General features: G+C 39.2%; 1 protein-coding gene across 3 annotated transcripts in view; it reads left to right on the forward strand.

Moving 5' to 3' along the window:
* SLC39A8 (solute carrier family 39 member 8) overlaps positions 1 to 26,732 on the forward strand; it is a 64,816-nt gene that overhangs the window by 24,384 nt on the left and 13,700 nt on the right. For 2 of the 3 annotated variants that reach the window (XM_082760208.1, XM_082760209.1), the window contains exons 5-8: positions 18,656 to 18,824; positions 23,933 to 24,102; positions 24,649 to 24,771; positions 25,797 to 25,964. In XM_082760208.1, coding sequence (XP_082616334.1) covers positions 18,656 to 18,824; positions 23,933 to 24,102; positions 24,649 to 24,771; positions 25,797 to 25,964 — 630 coding nt within the window. Of the gene's footprint in view, positions 1 to 11,675; positions 11,861 to 18,655; positions 18,825 to 23,932; positions 24,103 to 24,648; positions 24,772 to 25,796; positions 25,965 to 26,732 lie in introns of those variants that run through there. The other variant, XM_082760207.1, reaches the window with a different exon arrangement.

Below are 26,732 nucleotides of genomic sequence, written 5' to 3' on the forward strand. Positions count from 1 at the left end.
TGCATGAGCTGGCTTTCTGACTTGGAGCCAAGTCTTCATCTCTCTGCAACTGCCTGCTTGCTGGGAATGCTGCCAAACGCCAGCACCTGTCAGAGCAGAACAAACTGCATGGGCACAACCCATGCTGTTGATCAGCAGGGCACTGGGATTCAAGGATGGGGGCAGGCCAAGAGGACAGCTGTGAATCTCCTCTTGACAGGAGCTGTGCCATGTAGTCCCTGATGACACCGTAGGTTTGTTGTAACTGGACTAAAAGGCAGTGCCCTAACAAAGCAAACAAATGACTTATAGATTAAAGGAAAAGTGCAATAGAGTCATGAGCCATCACTGCATGAAATGTTGGATTTCATACCATTTGCTGGGGAAAAAGTGACAATGCTATTTAAGGTAACATCACATTGATTTTCTCAGGGCGATTCTAGTTTCCTGCTCAGGAACGTATTTGTTTATCAGATCTTTCACTGACGTATGCCCCTGACTTTCCTCTCTGTCCCTTTTTCTTCTTGTTAGAAGACTGCCTATGACTGCAGTGTCCATATCTGTGCCTGTCTGCTATCCGTGCATCTCTTAGAAATGATGAAACTGATTTCAGCCCTTTACTGCAACTCTGGTGCTTTGTTTTCTAAACAATTTTTATTTCTCTTTATAAATTAAAGAGAGAGAGAGAAAGCATCTCTTCCTCATCTTGTCCTTTCCTTATAAGATGAGCTACAAATCCTGTCTCTTCTTAAGACAGGAAGAGTTTTTCTTTGGTTTTAGTGAGGCAAAGGCTTAGTCTGTGCAGTGTTATAAACAGCTAGGAAAGTAGTGTGAGAAGAATGATTACTATAAGCAAACACAGATTGTTAAAAGCTAAACACATATTGATAGGATTTGGGGAACCTGGTTATAATGTGGCCATTTCCAGGCCTAGTCATATACTAGCGTAGACTGAGGAGTTTATGTTCATCTCCAGCCACCTTGTTGCTGTATGTATTATTTTGTGATTTAAAATATCGATATCCTTCCCCATTTTTTTTTTTTTTTTAAACAGAATAATTGGCATCCCTGTGAGAGCTGTGCCTTTTTACATTACTGATCTGTTTTCCTTAGTATAAAAAAGTCAATTAGGTCTTGTGAGTGTTACATTTCAGGTATCTTTAGAATTTGGTATTTCATAGGTCTAGAAATCCTCTTCAACCAAGGCAGCCACACGAGCCACTAATGTAATGCCATCCAATATTGTTAAAAACTACTAAAGCCATTAAATAGCTTTTTTAAAAGTATGATCCAGGTTCAGATACTGCTCTAAAAATTTGCCAGAATCCAGAAAGGCAGTGTTGGAGTCCATGGCTTTGCAGTGCAAATCAGGAGTAACGAAGTTTATTTGCAAAGTTCCCTTCTCCTGACTTCTTTTGATGTCCATTTGGCTGTTTTGCTTCCATTGTTTAACTTTGTTGGTCTGACAACCAGCAAAGCTGATCTGCTTCTGAATGATGCTTTTCTCTAAAGAAGGAATAATGAGGAATCTTTCCTGGCAGCAGTTTGAAAGGGATTCATACAAATGTAGTTAGTGATATCAAGTTAAAATATAAAATCTGAAGTTTCAAGTCAGGAATGCAAAATGGTTTTAAAACTAGAGCAATTGCTCGTTTATAAGAATTAACATAAATGTTCATGGTAGTTTCGTGATGGAAATTTATTTTAGATAAATCATTTGGAATCACTTCAGTTGCTTAACAATCTGTTTTGAGTATTGGCAGTTGTTTTCATATGCATGGAAATAACTTCACATTTAATGTTAAGTTATTGTATTACTTGAATCTGGTGGCAGGAGATGAAGATTCTTCTCTTTATTTTAACATTAATGCCAAATCCTGTGTGCTTCTGATTTGTGCAAGGGAACCATTTCCTTGCCAGATATTTCATAATCAAGAGTCAATCAAGTCCTATCACTTCCTTAAAAAGGCTAAAAGGGAAATTGTGTGAATGTGCAATTGAATGTAAGAACCTTTGCCTGGCAACATTAGAAACCATTGCACTTGAATAGTGTTAGGGCAGGTGCTAGTCATTGCATTCTTCTGTCATGAGGCTAACACCTCTTCCCTGTGCTTGTAAGTGCTATCAAAATGTCTCAGAAGTCTAATTTCTTTTTCTTAGTATAAACAACAGAATCACAGAATCACAGAATTTCTAGGTTGGAAGAGACCTCAAGATCATCGAGTCCAACCTCTGACCTAACGCTAGCAGTCCCCACTAAACCATATCCCTAAGCTCTACATCTAAACGTCTTTTGAAGACTTCCAGGGATGGTGACTCCACCACTTCCCTGGGCAGCCTGTTCCAATGCCTCACAACCCTTTCAGTAAAGAAGTAACAGAGTGACTTTCAGCTTTCAGTCCACTCGCCAGAGAGCTCCATAACAAAGTATGGACAAGGAGCTGGGGACAAGGGACCCAGGAATGGCTGTCCTTGAGTGACCTCCTGAGTGTCTCCTTTTGGCTTTTATCAAAGGGGGGTGGCATAAGGCACTAAGAACAACTTATTTGTCTAGTTGCATCTTCCTCCGCCCCTTGTACTCTCGGGACAAGGAGGTTTTGTTTGAATTTCAAACACTCTCATGTTACTACTGAGTCAAGGACAGAGAGGGGAAGTTTTATGTTATAAGCAGCAAGGCAAATAATATGCCTGAGAAGATGAAAGTATTGAGATGCAAGTGTTTAGGTACATAGTCACAATATTTACGTAGCTGACATTGTGACAGAATCTCTTCTCTATAAACAAAGGTATGTATACTGATCACTGAATGATCTGCATTTTGTTTGCTTTTGATCACTTAGGTATAAGTGAATCCGTTTTGAACTTGTGTTGTACATTTATTAACTGGTCTTGAATTATAGCATTTTTTCATCACAACAAAAACTTTTAAATATCTCAGTGAAGAAAAACTGAGATACTAAATGCCAAAAAAAAAGTGTCTCCTACAGTTTGAGGCATTGCACATTTGGTGTTGCATGGCAATGTAAGAGTTTAGGCCTTGGAAATTCTTAAAATTTCATAAAATTGGAAATTTTACAATGCAAAACTTGTGTTTCTTGGTTCTTTAGTGATATATTGTGAGGTACTTCAACAATATTAATCAAAGTCTCTAAAAGTTTACAACATGTAAGTGCCAAAAGATATATAAGGAAATTAATCTGTTCATAATAATGCTCTCTGTACATTTTAACACCATGTACTACTTTATTCTACTGAGCTTACCAGCCCGGAGCTGACATCTATAATGGGCGCGGTAGGAATAATTTGGCTGGTCTTGCTCTCTTAACCACTTCTGTTTGGAAGCTTCTGATGTTACTGGTCTGTGTAAGATCATCTTAGACTTCTAAAATACTATCTGAGAGGTTGAGACTGTATTGTTATATTTCTTACTGCAGTAAGTACATTGGAGATGATAAAAGCATGAAAAAGTTAAAATGTAGGACCACATTTGAGATTGATTATTTAAGTTTTGATTCCTCTTGCAATGTAGTTAAAGATTCCTCTTCCCTGTGTCCTCCCACCCCTAAATAGAAATAGTAATCTCATGCTTTCCAAGTCCTTCCCTTCCTATTCCTTCCATGCTGTGAAATCCAAAGATCATAATGCTCTGCTTCAGCTGGTCTGTGGAAGAAAACTTGTTTGGCCTCTTGGCAGTTGCTGCTTGACCTGTTAGCAGCTATTTCAGTTGCGTGTCAGCTTTGCCACGTATGAAATCCTTTGCCTGTCATTTATCTCACAGGTGTCAGTGATGAATGCTTCCCTACAAAAGAGATCAGCTGTAAGTCTGGAACTGTTACAGAGGTGCATCTCTTGCCAGACTTGAATGATGTGTTACTAGAAATAGGAGGTTCTAAGGCTTCTTCCACATTATTGTTGATTCTATTGTCAACCAATATTTAACCTTGCTTCCTCATCCACAAGCAACAGAATTACAGCATGTCCTTAAATAGCAGGGATTTCTGGGTCCTGAGGTGATTTTTTTTTTTTTTTAATTATATTTTAAAAACAATCTTGGTAAGGTGCTTAATGTATTTCTCAAATTTGGGGCTTACTCTTTCTGTTTCTCTCATTTAGGAATTTAATCCTATACACTGCTTTGCCCTTGTTGAATAGTGTTTGTACAAAGCACTCCCATAGAGTTGGAGAGAGGGGGGGGTGAAGTAGGAGTGAGAAGTGGGTTCCATTCACTTGTTTGTATTTAAATAATTGAACTTAATTATTTCTAAGTTGCCCTTTCCCAATCTGTAAATATGAGTTTTGCCTTTACCCCCATAAAGGTTTTGGGAAGATCAGCTCATTAAACTTAGTGTTCTTGAGATTCTCAGATGAAGGTCACATTTGAGGCGTCTGCTGCTGTTAAACTATTACTTCATTTGCCCTTTTGTGAGGTCTGAAACTGTGTTTACTTACAGGGATTAGATGGTGAATCTTTCCTTCCCAAAGCAACAGCCAGCAGCTATGTTAGGAATTTCAACGACTCTGGTGTCAAGCAGCAAACTGATAATTGTTTACTTATGAAGCTTTCTCACTGGTTGTGCTGTGCTCTTCTGTCTTGTGGTGGTCTACACCCACACCACAAAGTGAACCATTGCTAGGGCGGTTGTGTAAGGCTATTTTTAAAATTAGGTTCTCTTACACCTATGGGTGTTTGCTCATGAAGTTCTTCCTGTATGTGTGCTAAAAAATTCTTTACCACCCTTTGACTCTTACCATCAGTTCACATTGGTAGTTTGACAGCTATGCAGGTGGATATAGACAGGCCATTTCCTCATCTGTTGCAATTTACTGTTTGCTTCTAATGTCTGGATCTGGGAAACATGCTGTATGCACACATCTGCCTCACAAGCTCACAAACACAGGAAGCAGGCTGACCTAAACTCTTATGTTTTTCCTCTCTGCTGGATTTGCTGGAGAGGGTGCCTTTTGTAGGCCCAGCGAATAGTGAGGGACTCTCTTAATTCTCCACTTATAAATTGTGATTCTAATTCATCCTCTGTTCTGCTTTGCCAGGGAGACTCTCTTCTGATTTCTACCAGAATAGCATAAATAGACACAATGGACTTACTGTATTTGGTCTTCAAAGACCTTTGAAAGTATTAATTAACTAAATCCTCTACATGGTTTTAGGGTTAGAATAAGGAACTGACATGTGAATTGAGTTGTAAAATTATCAATTATTGAATGCTTCTTCTGCCATCTTCCCGAGAGCTGCAAATCCCTGAGACTTTTATTTTACTTTCCCCACTTTTTAAAAAAGTTTATTTTTTAAATGGGTAACTTGCTCAGGAAATGTTGTCTACCAGATGTTTGTATTGTGTTATCCTTTAGCCATGTTAACACTGTCTGGTCCACAGCAGGTAGTGAATATACTTTGAAGGTTGTGGTGGTATTTTTGTTTGTTTGTGGTGCCTTAGTTTTCTTAAGGTTTGAGTTTCTCATTTCCATGTTTGGGTTGTGATAAACAAAACCAATAGTTCCATGGAGACCCACATGCTGCAACATCCATCTCTAGCACTAAAAACTCTTTAAAAACAAGTGTGCCATGACAAAGTTAAAGTAACATTAGAAATTCTAACCTAAACAGTAAGCATTGGGGAGTAGAACAAGCTGGTACATACGTAAAATCTATTTATTGATTTACGCATGTGGCTGAAACAGGTATTTGTTCTGTGCTTCTGCTCAAATTGCTAAAGGAAAACCTCGTGTGAGCATTATCCTTTGGCAGGGCTTACTCCTCTGCAGTGATTTCTCACACGCAGGCCTAGGCTCAGTTAAATCCCTGAAGTCAGATGCATTCATGCCCTAAGAGAAAGCATACAGAACATGAAAAGCAGTAAGAGCTCTATGAGTTTCACTGAGATATGTATATCTGCCCTTAAGGGGCAGATTTGAAATAATGGCAGTATACAAGTTACCAATAGCTTTCAGGTTCCTGAGATAACTTTTCAAAAAAAAAAAAAATGCAAATTCTACTTACAGTAATACAGAGTATAATTATCTTATCTTTTATTTACTAGATACTGCAAACACCAGGTTTCAAGAGTTGTGCATAGCCTATGAGTGTCCTTGTACCTCTGGTTGCATATGTTAAAGACTTTACCTATAAATTATCTAGTTGTGGAATATTCTAAATACCTCTTGTGTTTATGTACACTTGTATTTAGTGAAATGAGCATGGAAATGCCGTTGTGTGAATGAAGTCCATAGTAATTCATACACATAATGCTTCAGATTTGAATAACCTAAAGATGAAATAGAAACTGCCTGGGGTTGATCCAGCGTGTTTCTTCTGTGGTCTTAGAGGCTTCACCTTGGCATATATGAGATCCAAACTTAGGTCCAAAACGTATACCTATTGTTAGATCTAAGGGTTCATACCCTTTCCTGTTTTACTTCATAACATCTTGGCTAACGTACCTGAATATTTTGATGATCAATATGAGTATTCAATGCTGTTTTGTTCTTACCTAGCCTCAAAGGTGTTCTGTGGCTTTGAATTCTACACAGCAATTATGAGTTGTTTGCTAATACTTTTCAACAACACTTGTTTTCATGCCAGGCAGGATTCAGGCTTCAAGTATTAATCCAGGCTAGAAATACTTGTTACAAGTTCCTGAAAACGCAAGGAGTTCAAAAGTTGTCATGAACAACGTGCAACTCTGGTGCTTTCTTGTGATAATGTTGTGGGTCTTGCAACAACATGATATAAAATATCTTTCAAATGATGATAATGCACTTTCTAACTTGCATATGTCTACAGTTAGATGCTAAAGTATATTCAGGATGCAGTTATAACTTGGATGCTTTTGGCTCTTCAGCAATATACCCCAAGTAGGTGGACTAAAATTTGACTGAGAACCATATCTCAAATTTTAAAACATAAGTCATTTGGGGGGATATATGAACAGATTAAAGCACCATGCTTTTTAAGTATATTGTGAATTTAAATTTGGCATTGTGACAGTACGTACTTAAGAATTCATCCAGGCTTGAGTGTTGTCATCTGTTAATCAAAACTTTAAAAATCTCGGTGTTAGGCAAGTGTGTGGAAGAGAACTAAGTGCCTGGAGGCAGAAAAGGCCTGATTTCTATATGATAAAGTACTGCGTCCCAAACCAAGAAAGTGTTAGATGCAACTATAATTTTCCTCTGAATTAACATCTCCTCTACCCTCCAGCACCTTCTTTTCTCTCCCCCATATTGCTAGTTTAAAAATAAGGCTGGATTCAACACACATTTGCCAGTCTCAAGTGCCTGTACAGCACCTATTCTGGAGACAAGCTAAGCATACTGACACAGTTTGCAAACTCAACAGAGCTGAGTTTTCATCTTTTCAGAAAGAACTCGCTTATTCAAGCATGTTTAGCAGCTGTACTTACAAGAAATGAAGGAAGGGACAAGTGTGTTGAAGGTCACTGATCTAGAAAATTTTCTAGAACAAATGGTTTTCCTCCCACGTCCTGTAATGGAAACTGGTAACACTGTTATGGTCCCTCTTTAGAAACTCTACTCACTTTTTCCACCTTACTGAATTGGAAGGGGGGAAAATAAATCTAAATGATTCTTGCAGCTGCTTTAGCATTGCTCTCTCACAGGGTTAATTTTGATCCCTGCAGGATCCAGCCTGTAAAATACAGCGCCAGCGTGTTGTGTCTCAGACATCCTGCTGACACTACTCTGCTTATCTAATCGTACTAATATTGACATATGACTGCTTCTCCTTTATTCTGTGGTAACCCTTGTTCTTTAGATACATACAATTCAGTGCAGATATGTTAATGTAATCTGGACTTGTAGCTTTTAGTCATGTACTGCCCTTCCCCCCGGGGTCCTTCGGTGAATTTAAAGGTCTTGAGCAGGTGAGAGATCCCTACTAGACATGTTCCTACAAAACACACACACATGAAAACATTCCCACAAAATATAAGTGATTTTAACACTTTTAAAGTTTTTTGATTTTTTTTAACCTAATTTTAGAATAATTGAAAACTTAAATTTAAAAGTATTTTTAAAAGACTTGGGGGAACGAGCTGAAATACTAGTCTGAATTTGTAAATGTACAAATTCTTTTTTATAATGAAAATATTTATAATTTCAGAATAAGTTGAAAAGCTGTAAATTGAAAAAAAAAAATCCAAACTTCTGAACTTCTTTTCTTACAAGATAATGTTTTAACTGAAAAGAATGTGTAGTTTTTTAAAAAAAAAAAAAAAAAAAAAAAAAGAAACAAATGCTGCATAAGACCTGTATTTTTTCAGAAGATGGCTCTTCTGGCACAGATCATTTGGGCAATGTAAGGCCATATCACAGTGAACAGTGCTCTCTTTTAAGAATGTTTATTACTTCCTATATTTTTGCGCACACATCTTGGGTGCTCTGAGTCACGATGCACAGCTGCTATAGGCTGGCTCAGCTCTCCAGGCACTGTCTCACTGTCTGAAACTGTAGTCCAACAGCTACCAGATTTGTAAGTTAGAGGTCTGTGCCAACCAGCTGAAAACGAGAGATGGCATTTGGCCAAAACATTAGGCTCAAAAAACCTTTGAACTTTGACACTAGAATTATTATCTATTATTCTATTCTTATATCTCCATACTATCAAATAGTCATGACCCTATGCAAACAAGGTGGGAACAGATAATATTTCTCAAATGTCAGTGGAATTTTATTAAGCTCAGTTTTCCAATGAGCAGCTATGAAGTGAAGATTGTTTCGTCTGTTTATCTACTAAAAAGAACTCATTCTGATTGTGGCTAAAGATCCTTAAATATCTCTCTATATTGGTATTCGAAAATAAAAGCGGTAAAGCTTTTCATCTTATGTGGTTTATTACAGAGATGTTGTTTTTGAAGATGCTTGCTTAAGCAATATTTAATCTCAGGGAGGATGTATCCTACCTCTCTCTCATCAGAAGCAGGGTATTCTACAGTTTTGCAGAGAGAGAGCTAATAAGCTGGCTCTAGTGGGAGGCTGTAGAACGGGTAATGCCTCTTCCTGGGTGAAATATATTGCATAAAGTTAACCTTTTGTATGAGCTAAGCTTCTCAGGGTGGTAAACAATACAGAAATGTTACTGATAGTGCAGCCTCACCAAAGAAGCAAGTTATGATTGATTTACCCTAGCAATGCCGTTATACCTCTCACAGTTTGAGGTCCACATCATGCCTCAGACACTTGTAATTCACTATTAAACCATTAAATTACAGAACCAAAATCTGCATATCTTGACACCCCAGTTTTCCTTTTGAATTCATTTTCAGTACTTGCAAGAGCCCAGAAATCAGGAGAAAGATTCCTGAGCTGGCAATAGTGAAAACTATCTGAGCATCTGCCTTAACGTGCTATTAATCTGTGATGCACTGGAAGTTAAGATGTAGTTGCTGTGAGTATTGTAGCCTGCCTAGCCAAGTTAAAAAATGAACAAAGAGCTGCTGAGAGTTCATTTACACAGTAAAGAGAAATACTTGGGGGGGGGGAAGGAGGAGATTGTTTTTGAGGTGTCAGTCTAATATTTTTACATACCTACCTAGATACTTTCCCCTAGAAATACCTATTTGCTATACGTCATTTTATTTAAGTGTAATTACAGGTTATCATTTTAAATCCTATTAAAGTAGTTAATCCAACAAAGGGTTGAGAGAAAAAGCATGCGAACAGTAAGAATGCAGGGGATGGGTGTGCCAGTCTTACTTTGCCAAACTACAGGGTTACGATATGAGTATCTGTTTGAAAATAACAATTTCAATTGGTTTGAATGAAGGTAGACACAGAGGGTGCCTCTGACTTTGAGATAAGTAAATAACAAAATCACAAATCATTCTGGCTGTGGTGTAAGGAGCTACAGTTTCACTGACTTCCTTAAGGGGAACCCAATTCAGGGAGGATATGGCCCTTCAGGAGATCAGAGAAGCTGATTTACGTCATCTTGCCCCCACTGCCAGTCACCACCTGGTGCGCTGGCACCTGACAGTGGTTTAAATATGACAGTAGTGTTACACAGGTGTGCATAAAGCAGGAAACGAAACAATAGCGAATGAGGACCGTGAAGTACTATTGGGAAATACTTGGTTTACAGTGTACAAACGGGTTGTTCTTTCAGTTTGAGAAAGAATTCTGCTCTGTAAGTTTTGGCTAGGCTTTATCAGACTTGAGATGAACCAAGACCACGCCTGATGGATCTGTACGTACGTCATAAGGGTATACACAACATCTAAAGCATCCTTCAAGTGCTATATATACAGTGGGAAAGGTACATGACCTCCGGTCTTGTTTGGGGCTCTTCTGGCTCTTGTGGTCATTTTCAGCAAGAAACAGTTTAGAAACTTCTTTTAAAGTAGAGCAGTATGAATGCATCACTCCTTGAGGAAAAGGTTTGGCTGTCTCTCAAAAATAGAGTAGGATTTTCATTCTGTAGAGGATTGGCAAAAGAGAGTAATTCTTAATGGAATTATTCAGGAATTCCTTGAACTTTTCAGCATTATGCAAATATGGGCCTAAGAACTAATGCAAATATGAGTTTGCTTAATTACACTAATTTAAATTATCCTTTATATTTCTGTTACTGATTAAAAAGGAAGTCCTTAAAAAATAAAATGGTTTTGAAATTAATTCTTTGGCCCTGCACTATAGAGCACTTACAAATCTTCTTGACGCACCAGCAGCCTGTTTTGATTTAGCTCTTTTTAGCCAGTTGGTGTTGTTTCCGCTTTATCTGCTGGTAGTAAGGAACTCTTCAAATACACAGAATACCTTCAAGTAATCGACTGCGAGCAGAGCTGTGTTTAGAAATAGGCATATTCAGTACAGGAGGCCCCAGTTCTGCTACTGGAAGAAGTATGTTGTGGTTCTGTCAATAGCAGCAGAAAACTTGTATTGTTTTTTTCTGGAAGACACCAAAAATGCCCCTGTAAATAGAGATTTTATAGGGGGGGAGGGTGGAGTGTCTTCAGGCACCGCTGTTGAACTAGGGTGATGGGGTCAGTCACTGGGAACAACTGGTGGCTACGTTGGGCTAGGGGCTGCTTAAGCCTCTACCAACCGAGTACCTGGGAAGCGTAAAAGTGCCTCAGCCCTTCAGGCTCTAAGGATGGGTTTAGTTCCTTCAGTAGCAGAACTTATGGGGTTGTAGTGCTCTGTGTTCTTCCAAAGAAGTTTATCCAAAGAAGTGACAGTGCCTGCAGTGTGGTGCTGATACCCACACCCCATGGCACGCGGTGTCAATTCTGCTTTCAGAAGATGTGGGACTGAGGAGCACTTCGGCTCATCCTCTTCAGTGTAGTTCCACAGAGGTCTAAATAAGAATGTTTAAATCACCTTGCGTTAAAATATATATCGGGTATCGATTTGGAGACAGGGTAAGAAATATTGTAAGGGGCAGCTGGGGAGTAACTTGCAGCGCTGCCTCTTGAGGGGGAGGTGGTGCTCCTGCTGCCTGGGGTCAGTCACACAGCTCCCCGCTTGCTTATTAAAAAAGCCGAAATCCCCCACGTCTGAATCAAACTGTAAGGGGCCGGGACCTTTCGGGGGCGGCGTGCGGGGCCCGGCAGGTGCTCGACGGGGCCGGGCCGGAGCCCGGTGCCGCCTTCTCGCAGCCGCCCCCCCGGGGAGGGGCCGCCCGCCTCCCCCGCCCCGCCGAGCCCCGGCCGGAGGGGCCGCGCTCCCGGCCGCACTCGCCCGCTCCCCGGAGATGCTCCCAAACGCCGCCGCCGCCGCTTTCTCCGCCGACGTGATCCTCGCCTTCGGCACCAACGGGAGCCTGTCGGCAGCCCAGCTCTCCGCCCTGCTCGGCCTCCAGACCGCCCCGCCGCCGTCCCAGCTGCTGCCCCAGCCGCAGCACAACCAGGTAGCGCCGAGGGCCGGCTCGCGGGGAGCGAGGAGACGGGGGCAAGGTCCGCGCTGCCCCCGGGCGAAGGTAGCGGCAGCGGGTTGACCTGCTCGCCCTGCCGGAGCTTCCCCCCGAAGGGTGCCCGGGCACATCTTCGGGGAAAGCGACGCCTGGGAGCGGAGGCTTGGCCGCTGCGGGCGTGGAGGAGTTTCCACAGTTGTTCGTGTCTCTCCAGTAAATCTCTGTGTCCCTTCGTCAATTCATCCAGTAAAAGCTGTTTAAAGTATTTATCTCGCTGCCTAAATCTGACCGGAATACTGCTTATTTTTTTCACGAAACTGTTTTGCTCTGTCTAGTGTCTCCAAAGAATACTCAGACCTCATTGCTGCTTTTAAATACTGCATCATTTTGTATCTCCGGAGCGTCTTAGAGTGTCTTCCTTTCCCTGAATGGGAGTCCTAAGGCTGGCGGAAATTTCCCTATCATAAGTTCTGTCAGCCGTGGTAATTGAAAGGAAAACAGGGATGACTGCTCTGGTTTGGTTCAGCTCCTCGAGAAACAGAGGAGGCATGCTTCTAGGGACCACGAGGCGCTTTGCACTTATTTATTTATTTATTTTAACGTTTGGATTTATTTATTTTAACGTTTGGAGCAGTAGCTCTTCATCAGTAATGTAGACAAACCTTGGATAAACTCTATTTGTTTCAGAAACAGCGTGATTCTGATGTCTGTACCCTGACCAGGGGCTTAATTTGGAGTTAATGCCACCAAAATCAATGCAGTATTCAGTATAAGCGTGGCAATATTTCCCAGAGTCGCAGCTTCTCTTTCAGATTTCACAAACTGAACACTGTTCCAACACAGTGTATTTAAAAAATATATATATACAAACATTTCCTGCCACACACACTAAATACAAGTTTGCAGTGTTGAATATGGTTATGAAAAGAATCTTTCTTCAAAGGGGCTTAGAAATGAGCAGATTCCTCAGTCCTTCAGCTTTTCCCTCTGCAAAAGCACGTAGCCCTCGTACTCAGGCTGCAGAGGAAAAGAAAAGTTCTCATTTTAATTACTGCCAATGCGTATTCCTTATAAATCACTTGAAATTTAACTGAAACATTGTATTTTTTAACAGGCCTGTTTTAGTTGTGTCCTTTTTGAAAAATATTTAGGGTACCATACTGAAACATGTATCTTTTGTTGAGTTACTTGTATGTCTTGAAATTGACTTCACAGCTGCTCTATCATCGAGTACCATTTCAGCAAGTGCTCTTAACCTGCAGGCTCTCAATCCCTTGTAGGTGTTAAGTATATCAATGACTTTGGGCAGGTGCTGCACGTTAATGCGTACTCACACTAAGTAACTCGGGTGGCTGTTTTCAAACACTGCCTCATGCTTTGCGCTTACAAGCTCATAATTTAGAGGATCCACTGGTTATGGAAAGAAAGATGTAAAGTGGCCTAATCTAACTTTGTTGTAAGGCATCGGAGGCCTGAACTGTACTAAATCTCAATGGAGAAAAATAAATACCTCGTGTTTTTCAGGTAGGCTGGATCATCCATTGAGGCTGCACAGATATATGACTGTAGGAGGAAACAAGGTTTATCTCAGACTTTCAGTTCCTAACTTCAGTGTCCAGAGCTAGTGGGATGACTCCAGGCCCTTTCTTCCAGTGAAGATAACACGTCCCTGCTCTATCAAGAGTCCCTCATCCAAGCCTGAAGTCGTTTTTAGTGCAGAGCTGATCTGTAAGGAACAGGTGATAGCGTCCTTCAAAAACCAGAAGGAAGGAACAGTCTCAGTTAGTGTTGTCCCAGCACTGGTCTTTAGTGTAAGTGTTTCACTCAGATAAAAATTTCAGTAACCTTATTTATCTCCAAAGGTCCACCAGAAGCTGATCCATTTTCTTAAAAATTGAAAGTTTGGATGCGTGAGTCAGAAGAAGAGGGATGTCTGATTTCTGTTTTCCTTTGATACCGAGGTTGACTTGAAAAGATAAGGCAGAAGAAAAAATGCTTTAATTTGTTGATGATGGTGTTTGAACATATACTTGTGTAAAATTTTACAGACATTTATGGTAACTTAAATTGTATGATGTCCATGAAGACACGTATGTGTGTCTTACAGGACAAAAAATAACCAACAATATTTTTGTATTTTAGAATTTTTGACTGATCTGTCTGTATTTCCTTATGTTTTAGTTATTTTTTTTTCTTTAATTGAGCTTTTTTGTAATTCTCTATGTTTTGTGTTTGCATTTTCTTTGTTCTTCACTTTTTTTTTTTTCCTTTCTCTGTTACCACCTTTCCTTACTGTATAAGCTTAGACTTCCTTTCAGAGAAATAATAGTAACTGAGGAAACTCAAGTAATGGTCACTGCAGTTTTTTCACACTTTACTGTGGAATTCCAACACATTTTAGTCCTACAGATAAGTATAGAACTACTAACAATTTCTATGTAACAGATGATGGCATGTTTACTCGCTGTTCTACATTATTAGCAAGATGTAAAAACAAAACTATATTTGATCTTCTGTCATCAGGTTCATTGTGGTATGATATTAATACATGCGTATGCTGGAGGTTTTAACTACGTGCCCAGAAGTTTTAGTCAAAAAATACAGGGAAAGTAAGTGGGCATTGGAAAGAACGCCTGTTAATGTTGCCTTTATTTTATGCTTTGGGGTAGTCAGAAGGTGCTAAAATCGTACTCCAATTTCCTTCTTTGACTTTTCTAAAACTATATTTATGCTGAGCCTTTATGTTATGCCTGAATACTGTCTTAATGTAACGTATTTTGTTTTTTATATCAAACATTTGGACAAAACAAAGTGAAAATCTTAGTGGTCAGCTATCACACGTTTTCACGTCACGATGAGTCGAAACAGTAACTTTGGTGGTTTGGATAAGCTAGAACTAGGTTAGTATCTGCTTTGATTTTTATTTTGTTTGTTTGTTTTGGTAGCATTTCACTCGTTCACTAGTGCTCCTTAGAAGAAGGATGAATGGCCTGACAGTGTGTGGCTTATGGTCTTGATCCAGCACCATGAGCTGACATTGCCAGGTCAGTGAGAAGATAAATAGGCTTTTCTGTTCTACCCCTGAAGTGTCTTATTGCTACAATATCTTCAGTGACTTTCAGCATCTATGGACGTTTTTCAGCTCCCCACATCAGGCTGCCTTAAACATGTTGGGGGGGGGTGTGTGACATCCCTAAAGCGCACAAAGGCACTCGAGCAGCTACACGTGGTTGGACTCTTTCTCATAAAGTGCTGGTTATTGAATGCATGGTTGTCTCCTAGCACCCAGTTCACGCCTGGATAAGTGATAAAAAAAAAAAAAAAGTATCACTGAATCAGCATTAAATGCTTTGATTTGTTAAAAGTAAGTTGGGGAAGACATTAATTTGTCTTCATTTTGCCTCATCCAGGCTCAGGCTAAGTCAAAAAAATAATAATAGAAAAAAAAGGTAGATATTCATGGCATTCCTTCTTTGCTGTTGTTACTGTGTGACCCACTGCTCAGCTCTGGTGCAGGCTAGGATAGGATTTAATCTGGCAACATCTAGAAACCACAGTGACAGGTTGCTGTTGGCATCTCAGTGCTTCATGCGTGCAATGCTACAGATAAAACAGGTAGAGCAAAGATAAGAATGTGGTACAAGGTCAGAAAAGGGAATGAAATGAAATGTTGATCCCATAGCATTTGTTATTAATTTTCTTGTTAGAGGTCTCCTTGCATTATTTTTGTCTGAGCAAGTTATCCCATCCTCTCCTGGAAAGAATCTGGTGAGCTTTGCATATGCTTTTCATTTATGTAGATATGTGATACTGGTGTGAAGAGAATCGAGATAGTTGGGCATCACTTTATGTCATTTACAATCTTAAAAGAAAATCCCATATTGGCCAACCATTTTTGGCAGCAGCTTACCATGAGAAAAGTAAACATTTAATTGAGTAACCGATTTTATGTTTTGTTTTGTTTTTTTTTTTTTTTGTCTGAATACGTTGCAATGCTGCAAACTGTAGTGAGTGAAGTCCTCTTTAATTGTGATAAAAGCATTTATTTATTATTATAATTATTTTTTTTAACAGTTCAGAGGCATGATCAGTTATATCTTCTTTGAAGATGTGAGTTCAACACTGGGTAACAGTCAGGTTGTGGCCAGGGCCAGTCCCTTCACCATAAGCAGTGTGACAAGGCTTACTAAATAGCAAGGAACGGATGGGATGGTAGACTTAATGAGCCAGGACATCATTCTCAGTCCCCTGTTCCATGAGGCTAGATTATCTTTTGGCTGAGGTTATCTGTCAGTCTTACAGAATAAATAGCTTGTGTTTTTACAGCAGTGTGCTTGTCTTAACATATTTATCCTGCAAAGATAAGTACAGAGTTTTGCAGTGTGCAAACATGAGTTGTTCCAATCCAAGGCTTCTAATAGATTGAATCTTTTAATTAATCCCTTAATTGTGCCAGGGAACTCACACAAGCTTGCTTTTCAGCACAAGGATGCGTGTAGGTGTTGCTGAGAGGATGAGGTGACTTATAACAATGAATCATTTTCAGGAATTGCTATCCTCTGGGTTTGTCCCCGATCTAAATAATAATAGTAATTAAACAAAATGCTGTTCCTTGTCCTCATATAAAAGCTCTCTTGTCTGGTGGTATTTCTTACATATTTGTTTGTATATAGCCAACGTTGTAAGTCTCGAGTTTTCTAATTCATGCTGTGCCTGAATAATATTTTCACTCCATAATCTGTTCTTTTTTTCAACCTACAACGTGGTTTGTATTTTTGTAAACTAATATTATTTTGTTAGTATTTTAAATTACTTGTCATCCATTTTATATTTCTAGGAAAGAGATGTTAAAGATCAATTCTCTTAGAGATAGCCATGTTACGAATCTCAGTGCATACTGGCTTGTTTTTCTATCAGCTTTTCACTGCAGACCGTTAGAAATGGCTGTGAGCCAGTAATACAAGAAGCACGGTATAGGAACTATTCCTATAGACCACAACTATCCTCTCTTTTTGTTTCATACTGGAAATATTAGCCACATATTTTACATTATTTCATAATGCAGAGTTAACAGTAAAATGATGAGACACAGAACCAGTTTAGAAAAACTCCAGAAGTTCATGTCTTGGGCTGTTAGAAACTCTCTTCAGTGATGATTTCTCTGTGCACTGCTTCCATTGAGATTAAATGGGTCAACGTGCTTTAAAACAAAAACAGAAATTGTTGCTATCAAGCTACATTTATTTTAGATAAATATATTTTTTAAAGATATATTGAGGCTTTGACATCAGTGTTGACACTGAAGGGTGATTCTATATCCACACTGCTTGTAAATCTCAGTTCAGGAAAACTTGTCAGTATATATTTCGGTCTTCAAGGTCTCGTGGTCTCAACAAAATTTAGACATTTGTTTAAGTTCAGGTGTGTATGTGAGCGCTCTCCTAGACTGGGTCATTCAAGAAGAAGGGTAGGAACATTCTGGACTTAATTTGGCTGAAGCCACTTGTATTGGCCTGAATGCTCTTTTCCTCCAGGCTAAATGAGAAATAGTCAAGTTAAAATGGTATGTGCATGCCTTTCACCTTGTGGACAGTAACATTTAATAGTGGAAACAGAGGCAGCTCTGAAATAAATGACATGCAGTTGCTTCGTCTTATCTCTAGAAGGAATGTGCTTTATAAATAATAATCCTGAATTATTGGAGGAGTGCTATGGAATCTGAAGGTAAAACTGAAAAGACCAGGGAGTGATCATTTGTTTACAATTTGTTAAGGCTTCCAGTGCTCTACTCCTGCATTCACACTATGACTCACTACAGTGAACGCTGTATCCTAAAAGCTTTTCTTCTTTTCTTGAGACTCATCCCTGGTTTGTGTTGTACATCAGCAAGCCAAACCACTTTTGTGTGCAGCCAAGAAAGAACAGTATTTGCTTATTGATCGTTATAGGAAAACATGAATGCGAATAAATGGAAAGCGTTACATGAAAGACCTCTGTGGTATGGAACATTTCATATAAAAGTATTCAATTTTTCTGTGGAGATGTAGTTTAAGATATTTTATAGTTCAAGTATTTTGGCTTTTTGGTTGAAAATAACCAAGAGAGCAACCAGCCCTGTTCCCAGCCTGGTTTAGCACTACTGTGTACATTTGTCCTTGACCCATTAGGTAATGACCATGAGCTGAAGGCAAAGTGAAGATCCAGAGTAAGAGTGTCTCACAGGAATACGGGATGGTCTTACAAAATAATCCTTGTTGCTAATAATTATTGCTGTAAAATGAATGAAAACATGCTGACTGCTTCCATTTGGACAATTTATGAACAGCTTGTTTGAGGAAATACGAAGCATTGCTGTGAAGTAGAAGCAGTCATATGAATAAGCAGTTGTGGAATTAACAATCATTTTCTGATGCTACTCTGACAGTAAGATTTTAAGTTTATCTGGTCTGTTTTTAAATGTAATTATTTTGTAATTACATGGAATTTTAACTATTTTGAAGCAATTTTTCCAAATACTTGACTGTCCTGGTTCATGGGGTGGGGGATTTGGAAATGTCAATGTAAAACATGTTTCATTGATTTGTGAGTTATCTTAAAATACTTCAAATCACTTTTGCTTCACATTAAACAATCACCATGTTTTCACATGCAGTGTCCAAACGGTGTGTATACCTCCTTGAAAATGTGTTACAGTATTTTCACGTTATAGATCTTGTGTTTCCTAGTGTGTGACTTGTTTTTTTGGTTTTATGTTATTGTATTAAGTTGGCAAAAAAACCCTTTTTGTTCTAGTGCTTGACTGGGGAGGAAATTTTTTCTTTGCATGGAATACCGAACAACAGTCGTGTATCAGATACAGACTTCCCTACGATATGTCCTGCTGTTTTGCAACAGCTAATTTTTCACCCGTGTCATCATCAGGAAAACTTTGTGGATGCAACTAAACCACAGTCTTTACAAGGTCAGTTATATTATTTCATTTATACTGTGATTAGTGTGGGGGTTTCTGAGATAAATAGTAAGTATTTATCTATGCATAATAGGAATGCCTTGTTTAGGGGGATATAGTTATAAGGTGGGAACATAAGAGGGTGTTTCAGGTCACCAGGGTACATAAACAAATATCCTCTCTCTTGACCGTGATCTTTTCAAAATGCTTTAGGGAAAGGCCAGTAGATAGTTACCGAGTGATTCGTTCATTAGAGAAAATGTCTTTCTGACCTGTTTTGTTTGCACAGTAGTTTGTGCCCTGAGGCGTAAGGGCTCTCACTAATAGCTGGTTAATAGGAGAGAAAGTGGAAGTAGGAAAAGTTTGTGCAGATGATTTGCAAGGGGCTGTATTTAAGTGGAATTATTTGCAATTGGATGTCAGGACACCAAGGAGGCCAGTGACTGCTCTTTTTCTGAGGAAAAGACTCACATTTTTGTGAACTCCCACTCTTGCCTTCTTGCAGTCTTCTGTGCTGCTCCCTCTACGTGGAACATCATCACATGCCTGAGTAACCTTAATCTTCCTTCCTCCTATTTTTCTCATTATTATTTTTATATTTATTGTGCACAGAACTGTACAGTGCAATAGACAATATAGGACAGGGATGAATCAACTGGATAATGAGGTCACTTGTTCCATTGATAAAGATCAAATTTGTTTATCATTTGTTTATTTATTTGACTCGGTGTCAAGTCATTATTCCCAGGGATTCAACTGACTTAAAGTTAAAAACTGGGATATTGGATGAGCAGATTCCCAGTGGTAGTAATTATTAGCAAAGGTACTGCAGTGTTTTTTGTAACTCTTGAAATTTTAGAATTAATAACACCCTGATTGTTGTAAGTGACAGTAGTCACTAAGAATTACACATCATTCCTAAAACTTACCTATGCCAGTGGATAATTTAAACTATATTTGATTAATCACAACCACGGCATATCAATTTACCATGATGGTTTATACCATATGAAGGCACGTATTTTCAGGAAATTTACAATACCTCCACCACAGTGTAGAATCTTTTTTTGTTTGTTTGTTTGGTTTGGTTTTGTTCTGTGTGTTTGTGTGTGTGGGTGTATGGTGATGTGGAAAGCTTGCTCTGTAGTTGATTGCCTAAGCTAGTCAGACCACCCCTCCTATTTTTCTTTTATCCTGCCAGCTCAGAAGCAGTGTCCAGTAGCCAGATAAGCAAGGCAGTCTTTTCTCTGCCCCTCCCTTGGCTGCAGCATGAGAAATCTGCGAGGCCCATGCTTAGGGTATTTTAAACCCCAAGCATATGAGGCTGTGACACACAGTGGTATCTGTTTTGAAGGGAGATTCACAGAAGTGTCCCGTGCCAAACGGAGGCTTTACTGCAAATGTATCCTGCTGTTGTTGATTTATGTGTTGTCCCCTGCCCCATCACCAAACGAATCAGTATTGTGGCAGCATTTGGAGCAGCTGATTTCAGTTATTGCCCATGATGCAAAATCCTCAGAGCATGTTTCCAGCTTGGCTGATGTGAGTTTTCTGCTCAGGGACTCCCACACATTTAAGTGCTGTTAAGTCCCTGTTCTCCAAAACATGAACAGATAAGATATAAAGAAGAATTTAATACAGTGAGCTTTATGGGGCAGCTGCTGGCAATAATAATAATAAAAAAATGTTGTGGAAGCAGAGTAAAAGTTAAATGACAGTGTATAGCATGTCTTTTTTCCTTGGGGTTGTATATTGAATATCTAACCTAGCTGTCCTTAGGGGCACACTCATGTCCTTCCCTTTCTTTTTTCCCTCTGAAATGTAATAGGGAGTAGTATAAAGGGGCATGAAATAGCTGGAAATGCCCAGTGGCATTTCTTCTGTCCAAGGCAAACAGAGTCTGTGTGGTCTGCTTGGCTTTTTCAGCAAGGTTTTAACACCCTGGTTTCTTCCTTTCCAGGAAAGGGCTCAGGAGGAGCCTGAGCTTGTCTCAGGAAGGCCCAGAGCAGTAGTCCCCCCTTCTTGTGAGGAACTATACTGAGCAATGGTGTCCTGAGGAGGACTTGCTCTCTTGCCATTAATTTTTTGCATTTATCGTGCTTTCGCAGCTTGGTGATCTCTTTGTTGGGGCCAGAGTTGTAGAGACAGAAAGCATAATGGTCGTTGGCAAAAGCCATCCATGCCACCAGCCTCTGCATAGGCTGTGTGGCAGTGCTCGGCTCTGGAACATGAAGTCAGCCCAGCCAACTCTTTGGGGGGGGTGGATGCACTCAGGGAAAGCTTAATGGGGATAGAGCCCTAGTGAATCAACCCAATTTTAAGAGAGCAGTGCACACATGGTGTTGTGAAATACAGTCCATAATGCAGCAGTGAAGCAACTTTGGCAGCATTGGTTATCTTGGAATTGTATCACTTTCATTAGTTTGTTTGTTTGTTTCTTTTCTATTTGTGGTGTTTTTCTTGCAGCACCAATTCCCATAACTGTATAATTGGGGTAATCATTTTTTTAACCATTATTATTTACAATTGCACTTCAGGTCAACAGCACTTTCCTGGAGAACATACAAGAAAAATCTTAGATTTATTTTATTCCTTCAAAAGATTTATTAGTTTAAACTAGTCCTGATACTACTGAGGTTCACTGTGGGATCTGTGGAAGGCCTAGGATGGAGAACAATTCATTCCTTCATCGTCTGATGTTGTTTGATTACGTATTTTAATTCTTCCTTGCTCTTCCACTTTGGGTAAATGAATAAAAAAATAAAATATCAATATGCTAAATCCCAAAGACTTTGAGCCATCCAGATTAGGCCAGATTTTCAAAAATAAAATGCATCTGCCTTCTGGCCTCACTAATCTCTGGTAAATTAGGAAGAAGAAGGGCTTTGTTGGTTGCTGCTGTTGTGACAAAAGGGGGTACTACATACCAGTGGATTTATTTGCAAACACAGGTCCTTCAGTACACTGGGACATGTTCCACTGCATTAAGCATACGAAATGATGAAAGGTGTATCATTTATAGCATGTACTGCAAGTTAAGTGTCCCAGTACGTGCTGCTGTTCTGAACAAAGAGTGCCGGTATGAACGTTAAAGCAAGTGCTGTTGTGAGAACTTCTGTCGGCATTTGGCAATGACCTGTTTTTCTGTGCTTGCTTTAAAGCTCCATTCTCCTATCATTCTTGTCACCCACTGATTTATATGTACCATTTGCGAATTTATCCTCTTTGTCTTTTGTTGTAGAAAGTAGTAAGTAGTAGTGGGGATTTTTAATCAAAATTTTTGAAACTTGTTCTGATTTCCTGTGTCTGCAGCAAGGTAATTTGGGCATATGCACTAAGTACTTCATATTTTATATATATATACATACACACACACATGTATTTTAACTCAATTTGAAACGTGTATTTTGGACAGGGTAAATGTGTAGGAGTTACCTGTATGTTAAACTGAGAGCCTCCTGCTTGTATGGTAATCCCAAACTGCAAACAGCCTCTGTGACTCATGATGACACTGGAACCCCATTTGTTTACCGTAGACTTGATTTCAGAAATGCATTCACAAGCGTAGTTATCTTTTATTGTAATGGAAGTTATGCTCCTGAGTAGCTTAGTGGATCTAACCATATCTAGTTGTATGTTTTTCCTCCTCTCTCTGTCTCTCAGAAATGGCAAGTGAATGTTTTGGTTGGCATTGGCACACCTCTTGCAAATGCCTTAAATGCTTCTAATGCTTTCTGTTCTTCCTGTTCTTGACACAATATAAAGTTCGTCACAAACGAAAATGTGTCCCTGTGCAAACAAAGCACAGCAATCCAAGTTGCAGGTGATGAATCTGGTTTAGTGTGTTTGCTGACAACGTGTTACGGGAAAGTTGGGCTGCAGATTGCAATCTGATCCCTTTCTGCTACGCAGAAAGGAATTTACGGTAACTTCTCTGTGTACATATGGCAAACCTGATAATGAGGCTGTTGGATGGATGCAACTTTCTAGATTAAACCAAACTGTTCTCATATATCCAACATTGTGTTGGCTTCGCTTTTAATTTGTGTTGGATTTTTATAGACAACCTGTCTATGTGGATATCTTTGTGATTCTGCGGCCTCACTTGAGGCAGCGGTGTAGGCTTTTTCAGTGCAACCTTTAAAGCTTTTTTGTACTCACAGGGATTTGAGATGTAACTGGGTAAAACAGTGGACATGCACAGAAGCAAAACTTTTTGATACTTGTAAAAAAACAACAGCAAAACTCTCAGAACCTGTAGTTTAGATGCCAGAATAATTATGGTATTTTACGATATATTACCATATAAATCCTGGTGTCTGAACTCTGAAAATCTGAGACAATGCTTATGGTGAAAGAAGCTAAATTATGGCCAAACTGGGTGCATATGCCACTTCTTAAATAAATAAATAAATAAATAAAAATATTCCTCCTTTGTGCCCATCTTTTTGAACCCAGAACCTCTCTTTTGTATGTTTTCATTTCTCTACTCTAACAGTCTTTACTGTCAGCTATCTTCCACCTTATATGTGCAATAAGTAATGATGGACAGTGTTTTCAACAAAGTAGAAGTACTTTCAACTGTAGGAAGAGGAGGAGTGATAGGAACAGAAAGTTACCACCTCAAGATGATTTGAAGGAGTCATCCTTTATCAGGAAGGATTTTTGGGTATAGGACAGCCAAGACAGCGAACTTTGTATCTTGGAGTTGTTCAGGAGTAAATGACAATTGGACCTGCAACCCTGAGACCAGCAACAAAATTTATCATAAGCCTATGCTATAGCTACCTTGAATATTGGCTTAAGCTTTAGTTCTCAATCTTCACTGACTGTAGAGAGAGATGATTTATACTAGCAGCAGATAGACTATCTGAGATATTAAAAACTGAGACCGGGCTCGTATGTGGTCCCAAACAGTATTTCTGCATATTTCCCCTCTGTGGGTATACGTCTTAAATATCAGTGCGTATTTAAGGTTTTATATTTGTAGAGTATAATTTCAAGTAAGGAAAAAAGTATTTTTCTCAATTCCATGCCAATTCAGATGTTAGAAAAATCAAAAGCAGCCTTAAATGGATTTTATACTAAAATACTTTATATTTCTGTTTGTTTATCCACAGTTTGGGGATTTGGGTTCCTGGCTGTGACTATCATTAACTTGGCATCACTCCTGGGATTGATTTTAACTCCTCTCTTAAAAAAGTCATATTTCCCCAAGATTCTAACCTACTTTGTGGGCTTGGCCATCGGTACTCTCTTTTCTAATGCAATTTTCCAACTCATTCCAGAGGTAAGCAGTGGGAATTGTTATTTGTTTTGTAAAATCATTTCTAAAGTGTATTAATTCCAGAAGCTCGCTCCAGTGGAGATGTGAGTGTGTGGGTTGTAATCCCCCAAGAATTGTAGGTGTACACTAGTGCCACTGGCTGCCACCTCTTTCTGTCTGGGTGAGCAGAGCCATCAAGTTCCACGTGTAGCTGTGACATGGGAAAGGCTAAGGGCTATTTTGCCTCTAGACAGAAAGAGGAACACATTGGGTAAAATTCTAGTGAGTTTTAATGGGCTACAGTTTAGACTTCCTCCCCTTGCAATAATTACTATGTTCTGCATGTAAAATTGTACTGTATTAAAACACTGCTGACATTTAATCTAAGTTAAAAAAAAGAAATAAATGTGTCAGGGTCAGGATCTCTCATAACTTCAGCCTCATTGAAACTCCTGGCTGGTAGACGGTCCGTAGTTTTGAGGAGTATTTGTGTGTGGTCAGGGAATTTGTTTTTATGGAAATGTACTAAGATTACAGACTAATTCACATTGCTTTTGTCTTCAATGTTAGGCGTTTGGATTTGACCCCAAAGTAGATAACTATATCGAGAAAGCCGTTGCTGTGTTTGGTGGATTCTATATTCTCTTCTTTGTGGAAAGGATTCTGAAAGTGATATTGAAGATCTATAACCAGGTAATGAAAGGTGTCACTAACTGCAAGCCTTACCTTAAAGTACCTGATACATTTTATGAGATTCTTGATAGTATATATATATTTTTTTTTCTGAGGATTTCAGCCTTACCAAGTGTTCTGATACATCTGTTTAAAATCCATATGGAGAGGGAAAGCAAGTTCACTTTTTTGAGGGAGTCACAGGCAGAGCTGGGAATAGAATCCAGATGTGAGTGTGGTCTGCTGTCACTGGCATATGCTCTAGCTGCTCTGAAGGGCCAAGTCTTCCCTGTGCTAGCTAAACATATCAGCAAAAAGTGGAAATAAGTAAAAGCTGAAGAGAATGTGAGTCTGCCTCTGAAGCTCCTATTTGGACAGGAGAAATTGATGTGACATGTTATCTTCTTATTCATCTGTGAAGTGTAATTTACCAGGACTGACAGTGCCTGAATCTCACCTGCAGTAACTGGCTCTTTGTTTCCCCATGCTCTGCTACACAGACCTGCTTTAGTGACCCTTTAATTATCCATATTGTGCAATATGGTTAATCAGCTCTGCTTAAACCAGGGCCCATACATCTGAGGACTTCCTTGCTGTGTGCTCACATGAGTGAGACTGAATTTGTCTCAGACAAAGGCCTCTCAGACTTCCTGGAACTCTCTACTCTTGTCTTGCCAAGAAAACTGTCCAGTGTTCTTACTCTTATCTCACTTATCTGGACTCTTCCAAGCTGGTCCTCATATTGAAGGTTATGAAGATTCAACTGTTTTATAGGAAGGTGTAAAAATGGTAAATTCCAACAATTCTAATTAGCTGAAAAGAAGAGATGCTTAGATAGGAGGGGAACTTTGATAACTTTGGAGTTCATTTAAAAACTTAAGTATTAAAATGTTGATTGCTATTTAAACATTCACTTGGTGTTGAAAGAAATGCAGCATGAATATGCTCCCTGCATTTTCCTTTTTGGTCTGTACTTCTTATTTTTATTTATTTATTTATTTAGCTTTTGTTTTAATGAGCTACTTGTTTGTGAATTTGTCACCTAGACTGGCCATAACGACTTAGGACATGGTGAACAGAATCAATGTCAGGATAAGGCTAACCCACACAAACCACCGTCATCCAGCAACGGGGTGACCTGTTATGCAAACTCAGCCGTCATAGAGAACAATGGAAATCTTGGTTTTGACAGCATCAGTGTGGTCTCAGCACAGGTAAGAAACTTGTGTCTGTTTGTTTATTTTATTCCTGCCTATTATATAAGCATATCTGGGGAAGGGTTCATATGAATTTTTATTACTTTTGTCAAGTTTTTGTAAATTTTTAGCTTATAACTTGCTTGAGCCCTATGAAAAGATGTGTTACTTTTGGGCAAGCTTACAAAATCTGAATGCTGGATTCGATTGCTGAACAATTATAAGAGCTAGTAGTTATCAGCGTAGGGATGAGTAGGACAGAGATAAATATTTAATCTGTTAATTTTGATCTCGTTATTGTTTTGTTTAAAGTGTGTGATAGTGTGTTTTAATGTTACATGATCCATATTGTGCTCCTGACTACATCCAGCCTTAAGTTGGAGAATGTGGTTCCTTTGAATCTATGAGTAATGAATAAAACTGATACAGTAAGCAGTATATTGTGATCACTGGTTGTGCTAGTCCAATGTATTTGGACATGGTGGGAATTACAGAAGTAATAGGTTGAGACAGTGGCTGTTCCTCCTGGTTGAAGTAATGTCTTCTTTCCAATTTGTTCTCTGTATTTGTGTTTATCGCTCTACTACAAATCCGACCTCCTTCTGCCAGAAAAGAAAATCGAGATGGGAAGAAAAAGTTGGTGTGCTTCTTTACTCTTTTCCCTGTCCCTTATTTAAAAACAATGTGGAAAAACAATAATTATCTGATGGCTAAGGAAGATTTTTCGCAGTAAAGATTTCTGTTTTACTACCTGCACTCTTCACCCAGAAAGGTGTTTGTGGGGGC

This window comes from Aythya marila, assembly GCF_965140915.1.
Source record: "Aythya marila genome assembly, chromosome: 4".
Taxonomy (NCBI): domain Eukaryota; kingdom Metazoa; phylum Chordata; class Aves; order Anseriformes; family Anatidae; genus Aythya; species Aythya marila.